Below are 23,125 nucleotides of genomic sequence, written 5' to 3' on the forward strand. Positions count from 1 at the left end.
TTCATCATGTTAGCACACAAAGGACATCGGACTTTCCAGTGTTGTCGTCATTTTCCCCCATCATTAGGTTTCTTGCTGCATTTGAAACGGTCATTTAAAAACGGCCATGAAAAGTCAAAGCCGTGTCCTCCCGTTGACGAGTCGCCCATGTTTGCGTGGCTTTATAGCTGCTGCTACCGAAGACTGAATCGACAGAGCACGTATATCGTGCCTTCACATTTGTTTAGCCAAATGAGGCACTGTCAGACGGGACTTTTCCTGTGCAGTTCATGAGGACGTTATGCAGACCTTTTAGAGAACATATAAAGCCATCTATTATATGTAACTGCTTCGACTGGGAGGCTGGTGGAGGGGAAGAGGGAGGGGGGGTTGAGCCGATTCCAGCTGACATGAGGCAAAGGCCTTTAGGACGTTTAGATGGTGTGAAAAGCAACTAGGAAACCGTGCAGAGTGTGACTACGGCTGTAATACAGGCAGTCTTTTGTTACCACACATTAGTTGCAGTATGCTATCTGAAGGACTGACAAGCACCACTTTATATGTTGCAGGGAGAGTCTGTGGCACCTGAGGCCTTTTGACTTGGCATAGTAGGAAAAGCACAGGTTTCACTCAAAACGCCAAAGATGGCTCTGTTCTATTACAAGTGTTGTATAGTGAGAGTGGGCGAGCCAGCATGCAGGACCCTAAAAATCAAAGCAACTAAATGGTACTCAGCCGCCATTAATTCAATTATTTACACCTGCGCTTTCTCTATTATGACAAGTCAGAATGTCTTCTGAGAAAAAGCCGACTGTCTACTCACATCAACAGACCATATTCACAACAGACCTCAAGATTAGTTTGAAGGGAAAAGGGTTTGCTTGCAGGCAACAGTTCCTCTTAGCTCTGCAGACTTTTGTTGCTAATTTTAATAAAAAATGTTTAGGCTAGCACCTGTACTGGGTTTGTTCACTGTCATTTGCGTGGTTTTCCAACCTACACTATCAGCCCAGCTCGGAACGGCGTAGCCATACAAAAATTAGCATTTAGCTTGTGAAAACCGCGGGGCATGTAGCATCTATGAGCCAGGTATTTTATCTCTGCAGTGGGAGGAGTCCAAAAAAGATGTAAAGTATGTCAATAGAACGCTCTTGCAGGTTATTTCAGCAGCAAGCGCTGTTTCATTGGATCTGTAAATACTTTAAGCTCAAATGGGACACCACTCAGGGTTTGCGTAGCGATCAGAGATTGTGTAGCTAACAAGGGGACTAATGCTTTTAGATGGGATTCCCCTTTGTCATACTGGACACACACACGTCCAAACAAACACACAGACATAGACACACAATGGATTTCAGGTTTGTGATCCTCTTCTGATGTCTTCTAGCAAAAGTACCGCCGTTGAGATTTCCACAAATCCTCCCTCGGCGCTCATTTAGAAAACCCTGTAATAAACCTCTTAATCCCAAATCAGCATTTTCTCGAGGGTTGCACAACCACGAGCGTCTTATGCAACTAGCAGAGCATCCAGAGTCAATTATAGAACAGTTGGGAGGATGGATGACAAGGCTGCTGACGCAAAACACATTTGGATAGAATGCTTGATTGAATGTTATCATTTTTGCTGCTCTCACAACATATTTTTCAATGTATATTCATAGAAATATTCTTTTCACATTAACCTGTCTCATGCAATGCATTGCATGTTATTTCACAGGGCTGTTTGAATTGTACTAATTTGCATTGATATTGCCTGAGACACTGTTTGGATTGCTGTATTTCTGAGGACCTTCCATTGAACCTATATGGTCATTTTACACTACACATGCCATTTTGTATGCAGCATTATCTCAGTGCTGCTTTTTCTCTCAACTAATCCCAGCTGTAACTTTCACCTCAATTATCTCACCTAACATACAACTATATCGGCTGAAATGTGATTTCCTAAATCAAAGCTAATGTTTAATTGTAATCATAGAAAACACACCTGTGGTGCAGACATTTTTCAATGTGTGTTTCTATGACAGAAGACCACATTATTTTCTGATGTATTTGACACTTTGCAACGCAAACTACCTGCATCATCACTGACTAGGGTGTGGCCACTGTTCAGTACCAACCCATCCAGACAGAGATGGTGAGCTAAAGCTACAGCAGGCTGCTTTTACCCAGCTACTTCACATTTTTACAGCCACAATAAGCAGGATTTTTTGGTTTATTTTCAAATTAACCTTCATTTTAAATCCTTACCCAGCATCCAACACAAACTAAATGCATGTTTAAAGACCTCAATAAGTTTCTTCATATGAACGATGGGTTTCCAAATTGAGCCTAAAATGTTTCTTCAGAACTTTAATCCCTTCACACGGGAGACTTCTGTTTCCATCTTTGCTTTTTGTACATTTTGTGACATCTTTCTCAGAGGATGTCACAAAATGTACGTGCACTGTTTTGCAACATCTGCACCCAACATGCATTGGAGGGTTGCTAATGTTGCCAGGCCAATATGAATCTAATCTGATCGAACCGCTCACTATCCTGATGAAGCTGATTGACTTTCTTACCTTCACACCTCTTCATAAATAATAACATGAAAACATTTACTCTTTGGTGATTCCGTGATTCATATTCCATACAATGTATGTTGACTTATTCTACATTAAAGGAAGATTGTGGTCTTCCTTCTTATTAAAAGTTGCAGAGTCCCTCTAATTATTCCAGTAACTGTGCTCACAAATACAGAGATGCCAGAAAACCTGCTGCAGGAGATCCACATGTGACCTTTTACACACTTCACCAGCAGATGGCGCCATTGGATCGGTCGTCCTCGTCCCTCCTGCCTGTTGTTCAGCACAGTGGTTTCCTTTAGGATGCCAAGTGTGGCTCTCATGAGTCTGAATTATTTAGTCCGCCTGGCTGTGATGGAGCAGAGATAAAGAGGAAGGCACAGCGTCACTCTGATGGACCTGTGAGACCTTTTGCTTCGCCTATACTCAACTCCTCAAGTTTCAAGTGGAAGCTGTTAATTCAAAGTGAAACGCAGACCACCTGACACAGCGATGGCTGTTTTCACAAACTTATCACTGGAAGCTAATGTCGTGTAATAGAGAGGATATGGAACGCAGACAGAGCGTACAGCTGCAAACATTGCGACTAATCCCACCACCGGTCATATTTTGACTCACTGTTTGGACGACTTATTTCATATTTGTAACGTATGTCACCTGAGGAGAGGACTGGCTTGAGTTGCCTAGAGAACTAACTGCCCAATAGGCCTGTGAAACCTGATCATCCCATCTCACCTTTCTCTCCCCCATGCCTCCAAATAATGTACTATACCCAGTGGCAGGCAGCAGGATGTACAGTACGTGTGTACTTGTTTTGTGTGTCGTGATGAGTTTGTCTCTTCTGCCCTAAGACATGAAGAGAAGAGGGAGATTTTACGGCCCACAGTGACTTAACTCCCTGACATCTCCCCCCAGTTAAAGCAGAAGGTGCATTCACGGTCCAGTCCGACCTCAGCCACCTTTCCGCCTCTCCCCAGCTCTTTGATCCTCTCGTGCTAAGTGCATCTCCACTAATAGGGCGCATGTGACTGAAGACAAATTCCTACAGACAAACATTAAAGTGAAGGGCTGCGTATGGGCGGTTTACCTTGGAATGCAAGAGCAAAGTGTCTGGTCTTAAAGTGGGCTGAGCTGTGGGGGAAAAAATGTCAATAATGCAGTGAACCGGCAATTATCACAAAGTATCTTCAGTGGCTAGTATTTCTTTTGGGACGTTTAGGGAAAAGTGCTTCTTACAGCTACAGTAGATCTGTCCAAATGTAACAGAATCCGCCCACCTGAACCTCTAAAGCTCCCTGATCAAAACATTATACACTCCACTTCCTGGAGTGTCCTTATAGGGAAAGAAGAGGCAGGTGGGAAGTTGCTTTTTGAGTCATCAAAAGTCTTTTGCTCAACTGAAAAACATGTAAAAATAAGTTTCTCTGCAACATGGATGTTGTGTGTGTTTGTGTGTGTAATGTGATGCTTGCATAGGCTGTGTGTAAATGTGTGTGCCCTGCAAAGATTTTTATTGAAGTGAAAGGATTCGTGAAGAACGGCTGCCACCATTGTTCTCCGAGGATTAACCCAATCACTCAGGCCTCTACCACTATGACACAAACACAAACACACACTGGATTTAACCTTACTTCCTCTCACACACCCTCAGTGAACTGTGCTCTTCAGTCAGCGGGGCTCTGATCGCCGGGCACAGGACAGATGGAGACAGAAAGACGGCTCTCCCCATACATTACCTTGTAAGGACATCATCTGCATCCCGCATGCACAGCTCTTCACGGTGCACCTCTGTTTGAAATCTGTCATCCCTGCTGTATTCATTCCAAGCTTCTGTCTATTTATCTGTCCCTCCATCCTTCTCTCTCACCCACAGTATCAGTATATCCCCGATATGAAAACAGACTACTTTATCACGGAGAGCATACGGCATTGAAGTGTTTCATGCTGACATCACCTTTTTCCAACAGGCTGCAGACATTTTCCTTATTATATTCGTATATTAAAGGAAAATAAAAGAAAAAAAATCATGCATCTGACCAGTCTCCGTTCTGAATATATAAGTCCAGTCCGGCCAATTTGGAGCATTTGAACTGGAAAGTCTCTGATTATGAATCATCAGGCCTTTGGCCAATCGAGATAAAGCGTTTTGACCGATTCACAAAGAAGAAGCTGTGCTCTTTGCCGATGTGAAAATGCAAACCCAATGTGTTTCAGCATTCTAAAAGAACACAAATACTGTGATACGGCATCACCTGTTTCCAGTGAGGATGCAGGACCCCCCCACACATCAATACCTACTTCACAGGAAACGCTGTGAAAGAAGCCATAAATACAAATAGCGGTCTGAGTCGCTCGCATCAGGCTTCTTTCCGGGCAACAGACATGCAAAAGGCTGCACAAGACGGATAAAAATTCATCATGTCTTTAATTTTACAGTCACAATCATATTTTCTTTCCAGTGTCTCGAAACCATAAAAAATAAATATACATTATGTTACAAAACATTTCCAGTGTCTGGGATCGATTAAAAAAAAACAACATTTTTATCAACAGCATTGATTCCAGGAGGGCTGTACGAGTGGTTCGAAGGCATTTAGTGAGTGCTAAACCACACTTTAAGTTAGTTGCAGGATGCAGAGTTGGCTTCATTTCCACTGTGAACTCCGATCCAGATGTTCTGCAGTGAAGACAACGTTTATCTTGACTTAAGGCTTCGACCGTGCCGACATTACCGAGTGCCTGAAAAAGCAAAGTTCTTGTTTTTCGCCGATTTCCGGACCAGCAGTCGAGTTAAAAGTGAAACGGACTCCGACCCCACTGTGCACGTTTACTGTCGTTCATGACTTTGGTAACCACGAGTGTGTTGTATTGGACAAAGAGGCGGGATGGACACTGGAAAAGAAGGCTTCAGGTTCATAGTGCTCGAACTGAAAAACAGAGTTTTTCTCCATTCCACGTCATTAAAGTTCATTTATGCTCACTGTTCTGCGTGCGCATGTACTCGGGACATTCTAGGTCACGCTCACACACACATGTATAACAGTCTTGCAGCCACAACATATGTGTTTGTGTGTGTGTGTGTATAGCAGAATATACTGTCGATCTCTGGAGAGCCCACTACGGGCCGATACAGGATGTGTTTGTTTCAGTAAGGCCTCAATTCGAGATAGTTCTCAGTCGGAGAAACCAGCATATCAAAGTGATTTTCACAATTGGAGCGCTTTCCCAACTGAACACAGGCAGATGACTTTGAGTTTAAAAAACTAAACAGCTGAAATACAAAATAGATTCTTCTTCACCTTAAACAATATCTACATGTTAATTACACTCTAAATGCACTGCATTGAGAGGCTGGGGAAGCCTTTCTTTGAGTAAAAAAAGAAGAAAGAAAAAAAAGAAAGAGCACTTGGTGTCCGGTCTCAAAGTGTGATGTGTCTAATAGAACAGGTGTCTGACGCTTTAAGGGACTTGTAGTCCTTGAAATCCTTTTGGACTACAACTAGACCAGCATGTATTTGAGTCTGTGTTCATGCTGCAGTGCTTGTTCACCAGACTTTTCCAGCTTTCCTAACTTTTCCTGACAGAGGAACACCATTTCAGGGCTTCTTCATCTTCTGACTCAGTCCCCGTTTCCTACAGTGGTTTTTGGCACACGTTGCTCCATTGCAGTCCAGCATTCCCTTTTTTTCATTTTTATTCCTCACATCTCTGCTTATTTTCCTTGTCTCGGGCAGTCTTAAAGTCTGCAATTAATACTGCTCTCCAGAGAGAGGGACCATGAGCGGAGGGACGGATGGACGGATCCGGCGCGAGGAACACCGGTTCCCTCCCGTTCACACCATCCGCAGCAGTTCTTCTTGAATGGTTCTGTTCTTTTATTCCGGTCCTCTCGGCTCGCCTCCGCCTCCTCCTCGCCTCCTCTCCTCGCCCAGCGGGTTTCTTCGCTCCTCCTCTCACAAGGGCAGGCTGGTCTGAGTTTTCCTAACAGGTCAGATCGAAGTCTCGTTACTGCCACTGTTAAACGGATAGGAGCGGAGGGAGGGGAAGAGGAGGGACGGGGGATGCAAGGGGAGGGATGGAGGGAGGGAGAGTGCAGGGAGAAAGAAAGGAAGAACGTGCAATGTGAAGAAAAAAATAATCATGCAGCAGGATGGTCCTATTATACATGCTATAGTTGAAGGAAATGCGATTATTGGCGTTCTTGCCGCGTTACACGAGGAGATCAATACCGCTCTCGTGTCTGAGAGCGGAATCAGTCTTAAGAAAGCGGAGAGTGTCTCCCAAAATGTTTACTTTTCCTTTAACTATGATGAAACATGCATCATTCATGCATGGTCAACCAAACGCCTATTGTTAAACCGTCCGGTTGTTGCAACGTGCTTTTAAAATCACGACTAAGTTGATCCTGAATCCACTTGAAAGTGATCCAGAGACGTGATTAAATGACTCCAGCGGCAGCATTCATTCATTTGTTTGCATGAGCACAAAGAATGATGCTGAAGGAAAAACACTCCTCAGTAGCGACTACTTACTCCGAGTCAGACTCGTTGCCTCCGTTGACCGTCCCTGACTTCAAGTGCATTGCCACTCCCCCGTTGGTCTCCCGGTAGATGCCGGCAGGCGGGGGCCCGGCGGGAATCAGCGGCCGCGGGGCCACGGGGGGCTTGATGAGGGCGCTGTTTTCGTGGTTGCCTGGCCGACCCCCGTCGTTGGAGGCCAGCGAGGGCGGCCGGGACGAGGGGGTCATGATGTTGACGGAGGGGAGGGGCGGGGAGGAGCTGTTGTGGTTGTTGGACGGCGGGGACGTGATGCTCGGGGTGTTGTAGTCGCTCAGCTTCTCCCGCAGGCGGTTCTTCATGTTCTTGTCGGTCAGCGGAGGCGGGTAGCTGATCTTGTTCTTTAAGATACCTGGGACGGACACAGAGATCGCTCCACATGAAATATAATCACTCAACTTCTTTCAGTTTCCTTTCTGAGGGATTCTCTCCTCTCACCTCTGCGCTGCTCTGGTTGGTGGTTGCTGTTGCCGTGTTGCTGGCCGGACGGCGCTGCGTCCCTCGCGTTGCCAGGCGTTTGCTTGTCTCTCTCCGGGGGAGTCTCCCGCTCTCGCTCGCCGATGTGGTTGAGCTTATTCTCCGGATGGAGCTCCACGTTCACTTTGGTCTCCACCCTCAGCCGCTCCGCACCGCCGGGGTCCTCGCTGTCGCTGGCGGTGGTGGCGTCCGTTGGCCAGTAAGGCTTCACGTGATTGGATACTGAATCCACTGGTGGGGGAGGGGGAGGAGACAGTTAACAGCGCGTCGTGTTTTGCAACTTCCTCGCATGTTTTGTAGGGGTGGGAATCACCGGAGGTCCCACGATACAATATTGTCACGATGCTTAATTATCGATACGATATTATCGCGATACATTGAGTATTGCTATATAATGCGATTTATTACATTTTTTGTAGCCGCAAATTGTCCCCGAACTTTGTCAACAAAAAATAAATTGATTTCATTATTCTAGGACCAAAATGTTTAGAATTGATTAAATAAAAGATCAATACTCGGCTTACGTGTATCGATACAATATCACCACACAAAATATCGCGATACTGTGCTGTATCGATTTTTTCCCCCACTCGGCCACTCCTAATATTTTGTACATAAAATAAATCTAAAAAGTAGCTATAGCTGTCAAATAAATATAGTGGAGTAAAAATAAACATCTGTGTGAAGCACAAATATAAAGTAGGATGTAGCGTGTACTTAAGTGAGTAAATGTACTACATTCTTGCACTGGTTGTACTCGGGTAGAGGCTCATGGGACCAACCTTTAGCACCTTTCGGGGTGCTGTGAACGGGCTGCCTCTCGTTGTTCCACTTGGGCTTGACATCGATGTCGTCGTCCTCGCTGTCCGAGGAGTGGGACGAGGCGTAGGAGGAGCTGTGTTCGTCGACTGACAGCTCGCTGTCTGAGTCAGAGTCTGACGGGGGACGAGGAGGGAAGGAGGACGGCACAAAGATTAACTACCGAGGCCTTCGTGTTACCAGGCAGGCAAAGTGAACGAGAGGTTTGGATTCATTCACCCACCGTCTCCCTTGGTGCCGTTCCTGTGGAACAGAGGTCCGTCCAGATCCGTGTGTCCTTTCGCTGTTCCCGAGGAGACACTGGGCTTCTGACCAGACTCCTCCCTACGCAGAGGAGGGGAGGGATGGGAAGAGTGGGAAGTAAACGAGAAAGAGAGACATGTGAGTGGAAATTAAGAGGTGGAGAGCCAGTAGAGAGAGAGAGAGAGGGGGGGGGGGTAAATACAGCATCGCTGGAAGTTACCTCAAGCCCATACTAGCGGTTTGACGCTAACAGCTGAAACACCAGACATCTCTCATTACAAAATATTTGCCTCTGTTGATGACTTCAACAAAGACTATAACACATTAAATTGTGGTTTCGGTGTGCTTGCATCAGGTTAAAGTTAATCTGGCAGCTTGATCACCAACAGAAATGTTAAAAAAAAAAGCCTGTGGACCACAGACATTTATTGGAGGGTAATTTAATACTTGCTTATTGCTAAATTGCTGCAATAAGCTCCTCTGCTCTCCACCTGGAGCTGTTTATCTCAAGTTGGGTTGAGATGTTGGCTGAAAGGCAAAAACGCTACTGGAGACTCTGACCTGTCTGATGATCTGAGAGACACTTCTGGAAGCAGCTGAAGACGTGCCAACAGCCGCAGGGAAGGCGCATGTGTCTGTATCGCATTCCCACTTCAACAGGTACAGTCCTATCGCTCTTATTTTCCAAGTTTCCCAAAGTTTCTTTCCTTATCCATCCCCCCTCCCCCCTTTTGCCTCTCGCACAGGCTGCATGCCATCGCGCTTTCCCCCTTCTGGTGTTTTCGCTCTCATTGACCCCTCGTGTCAGCTCGCGTTTCCCAGATGACAGCTTTACGAGCCGGGGCGTACAGTCACACCTCACATTCATTCTGTAAAACTCTTCTTAAACACCAGGTACATGTAACACCACCCCACTGCGATGAAAACATGTCGATGTTATACGCACAAACACACGGCGGTACAAGACGTGCAGGTGAGATGAGCCTTAAATGGAATACCCTGGAAGAGCTGCATCCCAACATGTCACTTTTTAAAGAGATTTAGCAGGGACAAAACACAGAATGTTCACTTAGGAAAGCAATACAGGCATGTACAAAACATATTATAATACATATAATCTGAAAAGTATATAGATTAGAATGATTCTTGGCTGTCGATTATAACATATGTTAACGTAAAGGTTGTTACCAATTGGAAAAGAAATATATAAATAAGTTATAATACATTTTACCAGTTTTCAATGTAGCGCTGCCAGAATTAACTACATAACAAATACAATTGAGCTGTACTGTACAACTACAATATCTGAGATATTGCTAAAAGTCAGAGGCATTATTGCTCAAAGCACGAGGCAGTGGACATAATGATATAATGCTATAATAACGGCAGAATACATGAATGATTATGGTGCAAAGTAAGTTCATCTACCATCTAGAACTGTACCTAGAACCTTGACTTCATTTATCACAGACCGTAGAAAGCAAAGCAATCTAAAACTCAAAGATAAATGGAAATAAAGTGCAAATCTATGGGACGAGATTAAATACGTCTGAGAAATGACAGAATGCCAGCGCAGAGCTGGAAGGGCTTCAGTATCTCTGCATGTACACGAGTTCAACATTTAGGACAACTCAACGACACCGATGAGAGAATACTAATGTCTACTGGCACCTCAAACCATCAAGGGGATCACACACTTTTAGAATTCTAAAATTCCATTTTAGAATTTTAAAAATTCCATTCTAGAATTCTGAAATTCCATTCGAGAATAATAGAATGGAATAATATCAAATACCACTGGAAACACACGTTATAACATACACTTCAGACAGACTCGAGTCTGCATATACCTTCATGAAGGTTATAATGTTTTGTTGAAAAGTTTTGGAGAGTATTTTCCTGTATTTGTCTGTTCCAGTGCTATCAAGCTACGTTAAACTATTAAAACATATTCTCTATACTCTTTAAACCTCCAGCTCCACAAAACGTATCAAGTCAAATGCACGAGGTCAGCGGCTTAATCTCCCATGATATAAAAACCACAGAACAACACAACCGTGTGTATGAACAGTGCGGCTTCTGCTTCCGACGCACATCATTGAGAGTTGATATGTCTTCTGCTGTATGTGTGTGTTGGGTTTTTGCAACAAAGCCGTGCGCTAACACATCTCACCGTGATCTTTCACGCAAGCAGAGCGACTGCACAACGCAGCTGCCACGCCGTGGCAACATGCGCGTGCGAAAGAAAGGAATGCAATCAGAAAGTAGAGAAACTCAGCAACTTAACTTATCCTTGCTTCAGATAAAGCAGCGAATAAGGACAGTGTGTACCTGTAAAGTGTGTGTATGCGTGTGAGTCTCTCTCTCTCTATATATACACATATATATAAATGAAATAATTAGGGGTTGGGGATGTGTTAGTACGTGTGAGACATTTGATGCATCAGCAGTCATGCAGGGAGGAGATTAAAGAAAGACAACATAAAGAAAGCGGGCAAACACACGGCGTGCGTGAACACACACACACACACTCTCTCACAGCGGTGTGCAGCAGAAGCAGCCATGCAGTCAGTGAGCGTGTTGTACCTGAGTGTGTATGCCAGGTAGCTGCTGCGGCTCTTGGCTGACCTGAGCGTGCTGTCGAGGGAGACGGTGGACTCGCCGATGCCCGAGCGGTACAGCTGGCCGTCTTCCGTGTACGTGTTGTTGCAGTTGAGGGAGCGCTGATGGATGGGCGGGTGTGAGGAAGGAGGGAGGGGGAGGGCAGAAAAAGAAAACATGACTTTGTTTTGACTGGATTCCCCAAAAAAAACAAGCCGAAACAAATACAAGATGATAATATGTAGGGCCACTTTCGTGGAGCTGTTCACTCACTGTGAGCAACGAGGCCCTGGTGGTGCTGGATTCGTCCGGCGCGCTCTTCTTTCCCGTGAAGATGTTCTTCAGGTGCTTCCTCACTTCCTTGTTGAAGATCACGTGGAAGAAGAAGATGAAGACTCCCTGTGAGGAGAGCGAAAGATGCCGTTAAAAAGCAGCGGCGTGAGTTGAGTGTCCATGGGAAAAGAGTCGGTGAGGATCTGGTCTGGAGGTTGAACATAGACGCGGCGTCACCTGCAGACAGCTGAAGGCGGCGAACAGGTAGTGGAAGGTCATCACGTCGCTGTTGACCGCCATCAGGCCGAGCATCCAGGTGGCGCTGATGAGTAGCAGCAGGAGGAAGGCCATTCGAAGTGCAGGACTGAGGAAGGGGAAAAAAACACACGGATCAGCTTCCCCCCCCTGCGCCAAAAGGCTGTACGCTGCTTATAACGTGTATTATAATGGATTATTAATGTGACTTACATTGCTCCTGACTTCTCCATAGCCTTCTGCCTGCGACCGCACGAAGCCTTCGCAGCCAGAATAAAGATCACTGTGTTCACCTACAAAGAGGAGAAGAAGAGGGAAGGAAACACTTCAATTCTCTCCGGCATCTATATATTTGGCATTTTACAGGACTTTTTGTGGTATTTGATTTTGATATTTCATATCATTTACATGATTTATAACGACATGAAAGCCCTTTCAAACTCCTTCACTTTGAGCTCCAACACCTAACGGTCTGAAAACATTCCGGGACACGTACCAGGACGACGACGAAGATGGGTCCCGCGAAGCTCCAGATGAGTGTGTCGTGGACAGAAAGCCAGCAGAAATCCGGATTCCCGTAACCCTGAGGGTCAAGACCTACTGCCAAACCTATAAACACACAACACCAGCGTCACAGCTGTTGCTATGCCTTGTTCCTTTCACCCCCTCCTCCTCTTGAGGGAGTGCCACGGTGCAAGCCGACACTGATTTTGTTTTGCAGTCTTATCCTTCTACCGTCTTAGTCACTCATGACTGTCATGTGGATCCCTCATCGGTTGGTCTTTTCTCGGATCTCTGTGAGTATCGCTCTGTAACTCTATATCTCTCTCGCAGTATGTCTCAATCCAAATTCCAATCAAATAAGCTCTGCTGGCATCCGATAGTTACAAAACAAACATGTCAGCACATCGCCAAGCATTTAATATATGACTGCAATCTCCACAGACATCAATGGGTCTGGAAGGCAAATATGTAGTAAATGGCAGACTTGAAAAGGTGGTACTAATTGGAGATTTTAGGTGATTAAAATGTAATGTTGCAGTTATATCAAGAGACAATAAAAAGGGCAGTAAAACTACTAATTCAACACATTTATTCATGCCGCAATCGTTTTTCCAGCAGCCTCACACACACCAACTCTCCACCACAATAAGACGTTTTTATTGTACGTGAAATTGATCTGTTTTTGTCGTCATTAGACACATTGTGGAAATCTAAATAACGCCCGTCTCTCATTGTGTGTTTCTTTTTCTTCATCAGTGTTCGATCATTCTCCCACGAGGATTAGAGCCTCCTCAGACGAGACGAGTCGCAGCACGAATGCACCCTGACAATCAGCCATCAGCCACTTTCCTTGTTTCTGAGCGTGTGTGTGTGTGTGTGTGTGTGTGTGTGTGTGTGTGTGTGTGTATGTGTCTCACCCGTGATGATGGCCGGTATGCCCCAGCCCATGGCGTAGTAGAACCTCATGTGTCCGTGGTTGATGTTCCGCAGCTCCGTCAGCATGCGGTAGATGTGCAGCCCCTCCACGAACATCCAGGCGAAGGTGCACATGTAGAAGTAGTGGAGGAGGATGGCGATCACCATGCACACGAACTGGAGGGAGGTGAAAGAGCGATGAAGAGAATCCACAACAAAAAGCAGCTTTGTTTTGCGCAAAACATCGGTCTGTTCGCCATCCCGGCTGTGCTTTCCATTTTCTATCAGTCGATCAAGTGTTGTTGATGCACAAGAAAGCGCTGCATCTATTAGTCAATATTTTGATCATTTATTCCTGAAAATATGCCACGAAGACTCTTACATCTAAATATTTTCTGTCTTTCTTTGTTTTAAATCATTCTGAATAAAATATGTTTGGTTTTCGGATGGTTGGTTTGTAAAAAAAACAGCAATTTAAAAAAAAAAAAAAATGTTATTTGCAGCCCTAACGGCTGTAAACTTTTTATTACAAACTTCATTAATTTATGTTGAACAGTATTGATTCAATCTATCCCCACACTCATTTTTCTCCTTGCTTCCCTATTCCCGTGTCTGTTGCTGCATTAGAGGAATGCAGTGTGAAGGGATTGTCCAGGAGGTTGAGATGCTGTATTTTAGTAATGCTGAGAGAGAGAGAGAGAGAGAGAGAGAGAGAAAGAAAGAGAGAGAGAGAGAGAGAGAGAGAGAGAGAGAGAGAGAGAGAGAGAGAGAGATACGACTTTGACAGTGTTATAAATCACCCTGCATGGCCCTGGGCACACACTGACAGCATTCCACAGTTGAAACACACACACACACACACACACACACACACACACACACACACACACACACACACACACACACACACACACACACACTTGATAAAAGGACGCGCACGCTCACAAACATGCACATAAAGCTTCTTCTTTAACTTCATTTTAAAGTCTCTGTGTAACCTCGGCTTCTACTTGTCTTTTCTTCCCCTCATACAGTTGCAGATGGTACAGTGCAGCGTGTTGTGAGTCAGTGCTCGAGTCCCCCTCGTCCCAGTCAAAACACTGCGAGTCAGGTTGTTTTGACAAGAAAGAAAGACTCCTGCAATTTATCTGAAACTTGACCTTCTAATCTGTAATCCTGCTTTCATATTTCACATTATGAGGACTGCTGCTGTATGCAAATGTGGAGGGGATGCAGAATTGTTGGGTCAGATTTAGCGTACAGGTGCAGGAGTTGGTTTGAGTTCTCTCAATTTTCAATTCTGTGTTTTATTCTCTTCCGTTTTTGACGTGATGAGGCAGAATGTGAGCCCCACTGAACTGTTGTGTTGGCTTTGCCACCTGAATTGACTAGACTTCAATCTCTGATGTACATCTGGCTGACGGCTGGTGGTTGGCAGTCACGGTGGTTTGGGCCTGACGGCTGGGCCCGATGATCTTGTGACGTCTTGTGTGAGACTGCCGACATCTGGTTTGGCCAGACTAGTCAGAGCCGATGAGTTCACCTCAGAGCGGCACTACGTGACTTTGGAGAGAACAACAAATGAAACGTTGAACTCACAAGCAATGAAACGCACCGCCGCTTAATTAAATACACCCCGGTGTTTTGCTGCTGCATCCCGACTCTGGTATGACCCGTAGCTTTGGGTTTGCTTTCCAATGTTAGCAACGTTTACACGACTTCTCTCTATTTTTGCTGCTGTTTTCACTATGTTTTAGTAGATGTGATACTGGGAGTTACATCGTCTGGCTTCAGTTTAACCCCTTGAATCTGGACTAGCTAAGGAAGACTAAGAAGGCATCAAACAAAGTGCTTGCAAATACAAAGAGACAATGTTCAATTAATACCAAATAACGTGGCATTTGTGTCACTGTGAGCTTTAAAGCTGCTTCCATGACAATACATGTGCTTTGCTTTAACGGTGCATGTTCGACCTCAAAATGTGCAAGAATTATGCAAGTATGTCGAGGTTCTGTCTGCGTGTCTTTGGCTTTCAAAGCCTCAATTCCTCTGCTTGTTCTTCTTCTTCTTCAAAAAAAGCAGGAGTACTCGTCAATTAACATTTTCATGATTTTTTTCTGTACCACAGACATTTATCAAGTGAAAACTAAGAAGCTGTTATGGGACACCTTTGCCAGTGCCTACCGCCCTGAGGCCTGCTTCTGGAGACAGGTACCAGTCACAGCATGCCTCTGCTACTGGCACACTGAGGTGTGTGTGTGTGTGTGTGTGTGTGTGTGTGTGTGTGTGTGTGTGTCAGCAGACTTCAAAGAATTCCCACACCTTTAGATCCTTTACATTGTGTGTGTGTATGTGTGTGTGTGTGTGTGTGCACATGCATGGCCGTTGCTGTGACCTACCCAACTCCGAATCTACCGCAGCTGATTTGATTTCTGACTACAGACTCCGTACTAACAGGATATCTACAGTATTTTACACCTTTTTAATTATGGAGCTTTACAGCAACAACGTCTCATGCAGCCGGCGCTGTCAGTTCAGTGACATCAACTCCTGGGAGGTTAAATTGGGAAAGGGCATTCCTCACCATTACAGTCATTAGCCGAGCACCAAAACACAGAATCTGTCAAATCCGTGTCAGGTAGGAAGATAAAGTCCCTGTCAACGCCACGTTTACCCGCAGGCCAAACAACTATCGCCTGGCACTTTTTAATAGTGTACAGTTTAGTACACGATCCCACTTCAAGTTCCACCATGCCACAAGCACAGGAAAACTACAAAAGTAGTGTGATCCTGTATCATGTGCATGTGCCAAGAAGGTTCCCCTGCGATGCCTGCACAGCGCAGCACAGGCCCGACGGGACCAGATCTCTGTAATCTAAAGAACGACTTGGCTCGGGGGACTTTCTGTCCAAATGTCACAAGCAGAGCAAGCTGAGGCAAAAGGCTGTTTGATATCACCAAACCACTCGTATGACAGCGGTAAAGTCCCTTGAACCAGTGATACCCCAACCGGGCTACCTCGAGCTTTACTGCCGTCACCAAGCAAGCGGTACATGGGAAAACTGCGGAGCTGATGGATAAATGGTGGAGATGAAGCTCTCGCAGGAGTTCAGTCGGGAAGAAGATGCCAAAGCACGCTGAAGCTCTTTTCAGACACCGCTGTCTCTCTGCCTTTAGTGCGTATGTGTAGCTGCTGCACGCTCCCTCTCCGCCCACGTGCGGTCTATCCTCTGCGGGCTAAGCACTCACCGGGTTGTCAGTCTGGTTGATGCCGAGCAGGAAGACGAGCTCGGAGAAGAAGAGCGCCGCCACCAGGTTCCTGTGGATGGCGTGGAGGTTGGAGCGGAGCCGGCGCAAGAGGCACAGCAAGATGAAGGTGAGGAGGAGGAGGAAGAGGGAGACCGACACCGTGGTGTAGGTGACAATCTTCAGGGGGAGAACGTCCCCGTGCTGCGGAGAAGGCAGGAAGGAGTCAGTAACGGGGCGACAGGCAGAAAACGGCGAGCTCGGTTGAGGTGTTTCATCCTTTTTTCCGTCAATACCTCTCTCTTGGAAATGTCCATGAGCACGGCGAAGCTGGTCATGTGGTTACACTGGCAGCTAATGTGGGTGTTGTTCCTGTTGAGCACCTCGCAGCCTTTAGCGGACCAGCCGCCCGTACCTCCGATCCTAAACGCAGCACGACAGAAGAAAAGGACATTTAAAAAAAGGAAATACTACAAATGCTGTTTTATCTGCAAGGTTTAACCCCCGGGGCGGTTCTGAACCACCTCGGGCATGCAAGCGAGGCGCAACTCACGCGATGGAGTGGTTCCAGAAGACGCACACAGGTTTGGTTCGCTCCTCCGTCTCCAGCAGCGTGTACTCCAAGGTGATGGGGGGTTCCAGGATGGGAGGAAGAGGCGGACCCTCACTGTGCACCGTGGCGCTCACGATGGCTGTGTTGATCACTGGGCGGTTGGGGAGCCTGGACAGAAAAATAATGATTCACTTAAAGTGTCTAGAACCGCTGCAGTGAGTTTAAATTTGCTTTTAACGGCGTTATTACACTGATGCCCACTGATGTGGAGCAGTCGCTCACCGTAACGGACTAAAATCATATTCACTGTTATCCTTTTGTTAACGTCCTTATGTCATCTTTTAAAAGATATTCTTAGTAACGTTTTCTCTTTTCCACACACACACACACACACACACACACACACACACACACACACACACACACACACACACACACACACACACACACACACACACACACACACAAGCCTGACAGACTCCGTTCTCTGTTTTCCTGAATAACTAAACAGATTTGTATGGGCCTGATAAGGTGGTTTAAACACACCTACAGTAAATATTATGACATGTACTGTATTATCATAAGAGTAATACATGTTCTTCAAACATTTACAGAATATGATGAATGAATACACAGTATATACACTGTAAAGTACAGAAAGAGCTTCAAGAGTTAGAGAAAGTCGGCCTGCCCTCCCTCGTGATCAGTGTCTGACAAAAACTTGGGAAGGTTTTTGAAGGTTTTTGAAGGTAATGACGACGAACCCCTCAGCAGGCCTGAACTTTAACTGTCGGTCGTACCTCAGGCTCCTGCGGTCAGGGTCGTAGCTCTCCGGGAGGAGCTTCCCCAGCGATTTGTACACAATCACCACAGCGACCGGCAGAGGAGCCGCCGGCTCGAGGTGGCGGCGTCTCCTATCGGACGCTGTGTGCTCCTCCTCCTGCGGGGGCTCGGTCTGACTTGGAGTTTCGGGGGCCGGCTCGGCTGGGAGGGGATAGCGAGACAGAAATTCACAGACTATACGACTGGAGTTGTGCATTTTATTTTTGTTGCACCTTCCAAAAGCATCAGGCGCTGTGATTGCTACCTCTGTGGCCCTCGGTGCGCAGGTTGAACTGGGGGAACTGGACGGAGGACCCGAGCTCTTTGGAGTAATCCTCCTGGATGTCCTGGAACCGAGGCAGCGTGGCCCTCTCCGGGTCCGACACGTCCAAGTAGTCCACGGTCAGAACTGGGTCAAAGGCGGGAAAGTGGGAGGAGACAGAGGCAGGCAGGCGTGAGGGCGGCGTGTCGGGTGGGATCGCGTTACACAATGTGTGACCACAGCTCCTCCACTCACTCATGTTGTCGGTGACGATGGTGAAGGGCTTCAGGTAGGTCTTCCTGACGTTCTGCGCCAGCGTGTTGGCGTAGTCCTCGAAGTTGCGCAGCAGATGCGCGGTGCCGCCTTCCGTCTTCTGGATCTGCTCCCAGTGCTCCTTGGTGTCGGGGTCCAGGATGGCGCTTCCTGCTCGCACCAAGTTCTGGAGAAATACAAACAAACGAAGCAATTGACACAAATGAAGCATTCATGTAAATGCATCGCAGACAATACCAAAGAGATTTGTGATAATAGCAACGGTGGAAGTATTGGATAGCTAGTGATGAACCAAGTTGCTCTCCCAGTCAGATCAACCAGTGGAGGGCAGTGTGCCACCAGGACTCAGACTGGGCTTCACCAAATTAAAGCCTTTTTTTTTCTTTTCTACCTCGTTGAACTCGGCGTCCCTCATGGCGGTGAGCTCGAACCCCGCCTGCCGGCTCTCGTACTGCAGCACGTGATTCAGCAGCTGGGCGGCGGTCTTCACGTCGTTGCCGTAGTAATGCTGCGAGTTGTTGGTGGCGCTGTGGAGCAAGCGCACGATGGTCTTGGAGCGCTCGCCGTCCATCCTGGAGCTGTTGCGACGCAGGTCCTCGTTCTGCGTAGGGGGGGGGGGGGTGAAGGGTCGAGGGATGGAGAGCGAACGAGCAGGTCAAAACAAAGGCGAGCTGAGTGGCTGCGATGAAACATAATGGAAGTTGGTCAATCCAGGATTAGCGGGGCTTTCAGAAGTTCCCGCCTCGAGTATTAGGTTCAGGTTCAAACACAATAGGTGCAATGCTGTACACAGAAAGGCGAACCAGGCCGTCCAAAACACAATAACAACAAGGAGGAAAATAATAATCGGCCTTTATTGTAATCATTTCGCTCCTGAGACCAGCTGACACCTTTTTGACAACTCATCTGTGAGTCCACAGAGCAACCTGTCGTCTCTTTTTACAGATGAATACTACGCTTGAATCTCCCACAGACTTCCTCCTATGAAATGGCCCCGTTGATGACGCATCAGATCCCTTCACGATCCATAGTTCAATCAATATGATCATTATGAAGGGAGCGCAATGCAGTGTACAGAGGCATGAACAGTCTGATGAGGACTTCATATTCAAACAGGAAGCATTTGAGTTCAGAGATAATTCATTTTTCACTTCATTCACCTCTAAAGCTGTCACTGTGTAAAAGATGTCCAGCTGGACGCGACAGCAGGATGTTTTATTGTGTGCAGCACTCACCAGCTTCTTCAGATGGGAGAAGGAGACGGTGGTGCAGTTGAAGAGCTCAGGCGACAACCAGCCCTTCTCGTCGTTGCAGTGGCGAATGGCAGTACCTTGAAATAAAATACAGATTTTAAATATGTTTCTCATACAAGAGACGGTCAAGTGAAACATCTCGTAATGTGAGGGCACACAATAGATTCTCTAAACTATATGTTTTGAACTGATATTGTCAGGATACTTTGATTAATTTTTCTTTTTAGGCTTCATACAAGCTGCACAACCTTATGAATGAAGGTTTATCTGGCTGTATAATCAGAATGGGATACCCACAGACACTACGCATTGCTAAAGAAAAAAAGGAACAGGCAACTATATTTTTGGGGGGATTTAAAAAGAAAATTCGATCCAGATTCATTCACATGTCATATTGTGCTTAAAAATATCCCAACGGCTCGGATTATGTTAAATTCATGAAACATGTAAAACACTTCCTCTCTTCTTGGTTTAAATATTTGAAACTCGCTCCAGTCGGATTCAAAAGGCTTCATCCAAATGCAAAGTCTCTTCTAATGCCATTGTTGCAGAGGAGGAGATGGCTGGAGGACGTGCCAGTGGGTCGGAGCTGAGAAAAGGCAGCGAGCAGCGTCGGCAAATAAATTCCCAAATGGGTCTGGGGAGACGACAAAAGGGGTCGCCGTGGTGACGGCAGTATCTATGGGGTGTAACCAGGAAAGTGAGGAATAGGTCACCGAACACAAGGCTTGAGTTTGACTGTCTTCTCTCTTCCACACACACACACACACACACACACACACACACACACAAAACACATCTACAGATACGCATGGACACGATTGGTCGATGCGAACGCTCTGGTGGATCAATGGACCAATCAGAGAGCCTCATCACTGTGTTGTTAAGCTTTAAATAGAGACCGTGTGTGTGTGTGTGTGTGTGTGTGTGTGTGTGTGTGTGTGTGTGTGTGTGTGTGTGTGCCTTAAAATGCATTAACTCACAAACACAAAGCCACTCATGCAGCTTAATCCCACTGCAGTGAAGACGTACGCATGGAGACCAGCGTGTACTTTATTTTTTATGAAACGAGAGCATGTGACTTTTGGAAAAATAAACAATACAATCTTCGACTTAGGAATATAGAGTTGAATTCATAAGTAATAAAACAGGAGTCTTATTGGTTTTGCCGCTACAGCGTTGCTTTTTCCAATAGCTTTTGGTGGCTAATGTTAGCTAGCTTCAGGTATACATGGTGTTGTAACGAACATTATAAAGTTAGCTTATATTATGGAATATTTCTACTTGTGGTTGTGTCCACGATGTTTTAGCATAAAACATTAGCCTGTAATTGTCCCTAGGTGTTGTTAGCTAGCTAAACTAACAAGTGGCCTGTTTATGTTGTCATAAAAACTGGAAAAAGTGGAAACAGCTAGCCTGGATTTCTCTAAAAGTAATAAAATGTTAAATTATTCCTTCCAATTTCGCAGAAATGGGACGATAAAACTGGTTTACCGCCATTGGAAACAAGCACGAAGCGCAGAAACCAGAGTCAAACTCCATGGATGTGAAAATGAACATGGCCATTAAAACTGATTCTGATTGACCTCGATATAAATTAGTGGCCTGAAAGTCTTCTGCTCTCCACTCCTTCCAAGGGGACCACACACTGTTAAGATGCCATCCAGTGAGAAATAATTACACCACATGTTGCTTTTGTCATCAGAAGGGTTTAAAAGCACTCACCGATTGATCCTTTGGGACAGTTCATGGCGGCGGGGCGTCCAAATTTGGTCTTGGGCCACCAGATGCCTGCATCAAAGGCCTTGGGACAGCCCTCGTACACCACTGTGGAGGAAAAGACAAACAAAAAAAGTGCAGGTTGTAATGTGAATGTGGTTTGGAACCAGCAGGTAAACACACATACAGCTCCCATCACACGCCGATATATAACGCAAACAAAAACTGGTTTGAGAGCATTACATGAGGTAACCCCTGAAGAGGCGCATCATAAACTGCTGAGACCTGCAGGCTTGTTGACTTGTTTGTTGCTGCTCTCACTGTAGTTGCCCACAGCCTTTAATCCCCCAGTGTTTCATTAAGTGTTCATGCTAACTTCATAACCTCAGTCACATTTTTACTTCAGAGCCAATGAGCTCATCTTTGAAACCTTCTATTGAATCATACTTAGCCTTTCTTTCAAGCTCATTTCTACAATAACTCGAGACTTTCTGTCACAACTAAAGGCTGTGGTGACATCAACCGCTGTGTTTAGGTTCAGAGCGCTGACAGATGGGTATGAGCCCTGCCATGGATGGTCACATCTCAGTGACCCGTGGGACATGACCAAAGAAGCATCTCGCTCGTTTCATTTTTGCAGCTCGACTCCCTCTCTCACTCCTTTCCTGCATCAGAATGTGTTCCTCCCTTCAGATGTGAAATAATGTCTTAAATCCGCTTGATCAAAAATGAACAAAGCAAGATTTTAAAACAAAAGGAACCATCTTGTCGTAGATTTACATCCATTAACAGTCCAAACACGTCCTGGGACTGGAGAGCTCCACATTGGGTCAAACAGTCAGCACATTGACATTCAGTTTCTGGACTCTGCGTCTTTGTCTTCTATTCATCTCTACTGTATTGTGCGTCTGCGGTCCCTCTGCCAAGTCAGCTCACGAGCCAGACTCGCCTCTTCTGCTTGACTGGGCGGCGACAAAGACGTGCAGTTAGCTCAACTGAGGCACCAGCAGACGTGAGCGACAATATTTGTCTCCTTTTGACACTTCGTCGATTCAGCCGGTTCATCCGGGCTCACGCCGTGAACCGGAACATTTAAAGGAATAATACACCCAATTTCTGAAATAGTTTTGTCACAACTGTCCTTGTCATGACCACAGCAAACCCTTTTTTTGTTGAAGAGAAATTTCTCTGACTTTTCTTTGACAGTATTTTGCAATAGCTATGAACTTGTGTTTTACTTCAATGTTAGTATTTGGTTAATTGTATCCCTATTATAAATGAGTTGCTATGTCTTGCCTATTTCATTTAAATAAACATTTGCTCTTTTGCAAGGCTAATTTAATACTTTACTACTTTTTCCAACCTTCAGAGCAACTGTTAAAGATTTAGGTCACTCTTTAGGTTCCTGTCGCTAGAAAACAAGTTGAAAGATATCAGTAAAGATGATATTTTAAATACACGTACCCTCGCATCCTGTGGGAGTGACCTCGGCGAAGGGGTTGTCACAGCGGTTACACTGCCGGCCGATGACTCCTCCTTTACAGGGGCACTGCCCAGAGACGGCGTCGCATGTTCGAGACTCGGAGCCAAGAGAGAAGCACTCGCACGGGTAGCAAGTGTCCTCGCCTTCTGGACGATAGTGGTTTTCCTGCAGGAAGGGAGAAGACCCTTACGACTAATACCATATTTAAACTTTCCATCGACAAGAGGACCGCGTTAGTTCTTCTTTCAAATGTTAGATTGTCTCGCTTCTCGGTTAATCTGCTGTACTGAGCAAACTTTGCTGGTAAATCACAAACAGTAAAGTA

At 45.8% G+C, this 23,125-nt stretch overlaps 1 protein-coding gene across 3 annotated transcripts in view; it reads right to left on the reverse strand.

The window, feature by feature from the left end:
• Nucleotides 1-4,972: 4,972 nt before the first annotated feature.
• celsr1a (cadherin EGF LAG seven-pass G-type receptor 1a) overlaps nt 4,973-23,125 on the reverse strand; it is an 81,152-nt gene continuing 62,999 nt past the window's right edge. Inside the window, exons 16-36 of one of the 3 annotated variants that reach the window (XM_068586612.1) lie at nt 22,782-22,965; nt 21,324-21,425; nt 19,581-19,675; nt 18,737-18,946; nt 18,328-18,511; nt 18,076-18,219; nt 17,789-17,972; nt 16,989-17,156; nt 16,732-16,858; nt 16,439-16,639; nt 13,192-13,366; nt 12,267-12,379; nt 11,984-12,063; nt 11,753-11,879; nt 11,516-11,641; nt 11,270-11,364; nt 8,622-8,722; nt 8,362-8,514; nt 7,541-7,810; nt 7,079-7,454; nt 4,973-6,527 (exon numbers count right to left, since the gene is read on the reverse strand). In XM_068586612.1, coding sequence (XP_068442713.1) covers nt 6,500-6,527; nt 7,079-7,454; nt 7,541-7,810; nt 8,362-8,514; nt 8,622-8,722; nt 11,270-11,364; nt 11,516-11,641; nt 11,753-11,879; nt 11,984-12,063; nt 12,267-12,379; nt 13,192-13,366; nt 16,439-16,639; nt 16,732-16,858; nt 16,989-17,156; nt 17,789-17,972; nt 18,076-18,219; nt 18,328-18,511; nt 18,737-18,946; nt 19,581-19,675; nt 21,324-21,425; nt 22,782-22,965 — 3,243 coding nt within the window. In that variant the 3' untranslated portion in view covers nt 4,973-6,499. Of the gene's footprint in view, nt 6,561-7,078; nt 7,455-7,540; nt 7,811-8,361; nt 8,515-8,621; nt 8,723-11,227; nt 11,365-11,515; nt 11,642-11,752; nt 11,880-11,983; nt 12,064-12,266; nt 12,380-13,191; nt 13,367-16,438; nt 16,640-16,731; nt 16,859-16,988; nt 17,157-17,788; nt 17,973-18,075; nt 18,220-18,327; nt 18,512-18,736; nt 18,947-19,580; nt 19,676-21,323; nt 21,426-22,781; nt 22,966-23,125 lie in introns of all 3 variants that reach the window. The other 2 variants (XM_068586610.1, XM_068586611.1) reach the window with 2 other exon arrangements.

The sequence above is a fragment of the Clinocottus analis genome, unplaced genomic scaffold, assembly GCF_023055335.1.
Source record: "Clinocottus analis isolate CAN_PGR_092001 unplaced genomic scaffold, fCliAna1.0.p SCAF_20, whole genome shotgun sequence".
In the NCBI taxonomy this organism is placed as follows: Eukaryota; Metazoa; Chordata; class Actinopteri; order Perciformes; family Cottidae; genus Clinocottus; species Clinocottus analis.